The sequence below is a fragment of the Mus musculus genome, chromosome 4 (assembly GCF_000001635.26).
Source record: "Mus musculus strain C57BL/6J chromosome 4, GRCm38.p6 C57BL/6J".
In the NCBI taxonomy this organism is placed as follows: Eukaryota; Metazoa; Chordata; class Mammalia; order Rodentia; family Muridae; genus Mus; species Mus musculus.
Genome location: NC_000070.6, coordinates 39,448,952 through 39,453,651, shown reverse-complemented (window position 1 = coordinate 39,453,651; position 4,700 = coordinate 39,448,952). Strand labels below are relative to the sequence as shown.

Below are 4,700 nucleotides of genomic sequence, written 5' to 3'. Positions count from 1 at the left end.
TAAAATATTGAATATTGGTTGCAATATTCAAGATGGCTTCTCAGAATTGGCACTTTGGGGGATAAGGACTGAAGGTGGTAATGGTTGGCACAGTGGAGCTACTGAGGCCTCTCCTCCCATGTAGTCTGTTTCATTTGCTTCCCATGTGGCCTCTTCCCATGTGAGTTCTTCATGGCATTACCACCCCATCATTGAACACTAAAACCTTTGGCCTTCTTTGGTTGTTCTAGGATAGAGGAATTTAGACCCCGTGAGATAATAGCAGAGATGAATACTTGTAGCTTTCCCTGAGGACATTCCTTACATATTATGTTCTCCTAATAGGACTAGAGGTGGGATTTTGCTGTTGTTGTTGTTGCTGTTCCTTTCTTTTCATCTTTTTAAAATTCTATCTCCCTCATATAGCTTACTCTTCCTACCACATTCCCCTTTTCTTTTGCATATAACTTCTGGAACATTTCAAGATTAGTTCAATGGATACCCAGATCGGTTTCATGAGGATGTTTGGCAGTAGTCACTTTGTATCTTTCTTACATAATTCACTCTGCTTTCTTTGTAGAAGTTCATGTCTCTACATGCCACAAAGTTATTATTAGTGAATAGTTCCTAAAACATTTCCTTATAGAATCACAGCATGATTGCTAAAGTGAGGGAATTCACACTGATACTTATTTTGAATTTTTTAGTTGTCTATATTATCCTTCACACTGACATCAGCTCACACTTCATGCAGGCGTCTTGGAACTACATTTCTGTAGCCACATGCACTCCAACACTGCATTGCTCTCCCTTGCATGTCTTTGATAGCACTGAAGCATTCAAAGTGCATGGCTTGACATTTTGTAAAATGACCACTAGTTTAGGTTTGGATGACTTTGTGTTAATTAATATGGACAGGAATCCCACCAGTGTTATTATTTTTCATTCCTTTAATTCCTAATGACATTAGTACTGATTGATTTGGGTTTCTGCAATGTAATCACATTATTTCTTCTGTTTTCATAAATATCTTATATAATTAATGAAAGTCTTGAGACTGCATAATCATGTTTTTTTTTTAATTTTATGATAACTGACATGAATGAAATTTTACTGTGGCATTTGACAACTGTCAGTTCCTCCTTGCCGCTCCAAATGTGCCTGTTTGCATGTCAGGGTATGAACCAGACACGGAGTGACAAACTCAAGTAGATTAGGTGACTGTGTCAGACAGGAAAGGTGGTAAACAGCCAAGGAGGCCTTTCTATGAGCTTCAAGTGACCAACTCATTTTCATAGTTATATTGTAAATAGAGTTAACAAATTCTTGAATAAAACTTTTGACATGATTTATGTTTTACTTGACTGGTCTTATATATCTCTATCCCTAGATCTAATATCTATCTATCTATCTATCTATCTATCTATCTATCTATCTATCTATCATCTTCCTACCTATCTATCTATCCATCTATATGGTGTTCAAGTGTGTGTGTGTGTTTGTGTGTGTGTGTGTGTGTGTGTGCTTAGCAGTTAGCATTTAATATATGTTATACTCCACTATTCAAGCAGAGCCCCAGGACAAAATTAAATAGAGAAAACTCAGACTTACCTGTGAAATCAATGTTGCATATAGCTTTATATGTTGCATTAGACTTTCAAAAAATTTATGCTACTCTGCATCAGACCACACAGCTACTATAGGCATCAACTAAATACCACAAATTCATAACTGCTGCCCCATAATGAAATTAAGTGGTCACTGAAAACTATTTTCAGGTAAAACAAATTAAAACCCAGGCTTCTCAAAAGGTCTTCTGCTAAAGAAAATCTTATTTTTTTTTTCTGAAAAAGTATTTTTCTTTTATGTTACATTTATATTCTGAAATTATCTTTTGGTGTTTGAAAAGCTACTTTATTTTAAGCAAAAGGGATGAAATTACAGTGCCAAGATTTTGCCACAGGACACAGGTTGTAACTGCAGGACCCTTAGTTTTGAACCTCAGGGAAGAAACAAACAGCTAAACCTGCAAATCCCAGATGGAAGGTGTGTTTGTAACTGCCACAGTCCGAAGGCTTCACCCCGAAGCCTTCTGTTTGGCTACCACTGACACGGAGTCTGAGTCTGCGTAGTTAGGTAGCAAGATGACACACAGGACACACAGGTGACATTACAGCGCAGTTGCCTGTACGCTTAGGCTTGTGATGCCACCCAAGCCTCACTTTCTCATAAGTCATCATCCTCATCGGGGAGAGCAGTGGCCTGTGCCACTTCCAAGTCATGCTCGTATTTCTTTGCTAAGGCTGGGTCCATGACCACCTCAGGTGGGGCTAGAGCCGGCATGGCAACGAACTCCAAGTTAGAGTCTCCAGTGAGTCTTCTGGAGAGCCAGAGGAAGGGTTTCTCAAAGTTGTAGTTGCTTTTGGCTGAAATGTCGTAATACTGAAGGTTCTTCTTGCGGTGGAAGACAATAGACTTCGCCTTCACTTTTCTGTCTTTAACATCTACTTTGTTACCACACAGCACAATGGGGATGTTTTCACACACCCGTACCAGATCCCTATGCCAGTTGGGCACATTTTTGTAAGTAATTCTTGATGTTACATCGAACATTATAATGGCACCCTGGGCTTGGATGTAATAGCCGTCTCGCAGGCCCCCAAACTTTTCCTGGCCAGCAGTGTCCCAGACGTTAAACTTGATGGGCCCTCTGCTGGTGTGGAACATCAGAGGATGTACCTCTACGCCCAGAGTGGCCACATACTTCTTTTCAAATTCACCAGTCAAGTGGCGTTTCACAAACGCTGTCTTCCCAGTACCACCATCGCCCACGAGGACAAGCTTGAATTGGACTGGGGGATCGCCCTCTGCGGCCATTACCTCAATCCTTTCACAAGTGTCTCCACACTGTCCCACTAAGGAAAGATTGGGAACCATAATTAATAAGGTGAAATATTTTTCATATCATCAGAATATTTATGAAACCTTTGCCTAAAATGAGGAAGCACTTCTAGATTTAAATAGACAGTTACCCCGACTTCAAAATGTCTTGACTTAAAAATTTTGAAATTTTAATAACTTAGTTGGCTCTTCTCCATCAGCCTCCCTTCTCTTATGAACTGTGGCCTAAATTCCTTACCTTGCCTGCTTGGGGCTGATTTTACAGATGCATCATCCTAGATCTGTGCACTCGATTCAGGAGGGTTTGCTGGAGAGAGGAAAGGGGCTGACAGGGTGGGTTTTTTTCTCTTCTTTTCTTAGGTCTTAGACCGCTGTTTCTGCCCTGAATCAGAGAGAGAAAGACAGGGGTGGGGAGGGAGGAAAAGGGAGGGAAGAGGGGGGAGTGGGGGAGCGGAGAGGAGAGGAGGAAGGGGAGAGGGAAGAAACAGAGTGTTAGATGCTTTTACATTCTTCCCTGATGACATCATAATCTACAGAGGAGATAGTGCAGCCTTGTCTTGCTTCTGGCCATAAATGGAAAGCATTTTTCACAGATGAATCTGTGCCTTTTGTGTATCCTTTTAGTAATATGAAGGAAGGTAGATCAGCCATTCTTCGTATAGGGGTGGGAATGTTAAGGACTGCTTGGTAGGACTTAGATATACTGACTTTCTAATGACACTTTTGTGTATCTTGATTGGATATGTCTATATTATGTCTAGACATTTTCAGGCATTCCGTGTTACTCCTACGGTGTGTATTAGATGGATCCACAAAATCCCATTCTGGAGATGTGTGCTCGATGGCTACCCCTACTGGGGAAGTTGCGCTGCAGGAGCTTCAAGGTCCAGCTCAGTCACTGCCACTATCATTCACTCCAGATTCCCCCAGGGTCCTAATTGCTTCCTTTTGCACATGTTTTTACAACTAGCCTTTTTACTTCTTCGGAAATGTAACTGCAGGAAAAAGACTTGTGTGTCCCTGCTCTGTCTTCCTGTAAGACTCATGCTACAATCCTGTAGTGAACTATGGCCCAGGTTCCCAGTCATCCCCCTGAAAGTTCTGAGTTGTCTGTTTTCCGTCCCTTGTGAAGCCGATGATGTGTGTTTTATTGAATCGTGCAAAACCAATTTTCATAGTACCCAAAGAGGAGCTTAAGGAATGGAGTTCAGGTGGTATTTAATACTTGTTTTAAAAAGCTGAAGCTTGGTTTTACTCAAATGTAAATTTTCCCGAAACGCTTCCAGAATATGGCATTGGCAGAGAGACCAGGCAAGTGCACGTGGCTCTTTAAGGATAATCTTCTTTGGATTGATTAAGTGCTAGGACGGCTATCACAGGCAAGGGCTAGCCTCATTTGTTTTACTGGTACTGCTTCATTTAAGCAAAATGTCTTTTTATATCTTAGGCAATTAGGTAATGAATTAGAAGAATGGCTGAAAGGAAAAAATAGATTAGAGTCATTCCAGTGAAGTTCGGAAGGGTGGATATTTAGCTTATTCTAAGATTCATTAGTCTTGAAGTCTATCAGTGTAGCACACAGAATTGTAGTCATGTATATTCATTTATTATACTTAAATAAATCAAGAAAGGATCATTTTCAAAACTGCCAGATGTTCTGAATTTCTCTGGTGGAGATATAAATCTTTAGCTACAGGAAACATATGTGAAAAATACACACTTGTTTGAGAAAGTTACCAACAGTCCAAGAGTGAAATACTGGCATAATGCATCTGCGAACAAAAAGGCTGCTGATTCTATTTAGGAACAACCCAATTCCC

General features: G+C 40.5%; 1 protein-coding gene across 1 annotated transcript; it reads right to left on the bottom strand.

Annotated features, from left to right (window-relative positions):
* Positions 1–1,871: 1,871 nt before the first annotated feature.
* 1700009N14Rik (RIKEN cDNA 1700009N14 gene) lies at positions 1,872–3,359 on the bottom strand. The gene is made up of 2 exons (NM_001081095.1): positions 3,119–3,359; positions 1,872–2,894 (listed from the first exon to the last, which is right to left on the bottom strand). Exon 2 carries the CDS (start codon positions 2,854–2,856, stop codon positions 2,206–2,208), a length of 651 nt encoding a protein of 216 aa, NP_001074564.1. The 5' UTR covers positions 2,857–2,894; positions 3,119–3,359; the 3' UTR covers positions 1,872–2,205.
* Between the last annotated feature and the right edge of the window lie 1,341 nt (positions 3,360–4,700).

What these genes read in the sequence shown, in the direction of transcription:
- 1700009N14Rik (NM_001081095.1), bottom strand. Translation starts at nt 2,856, where the DNA reads ATGGCCGCAGAGGGCGATCCCCCAGTCCAATTCAAGCTTGTCCTCGTG.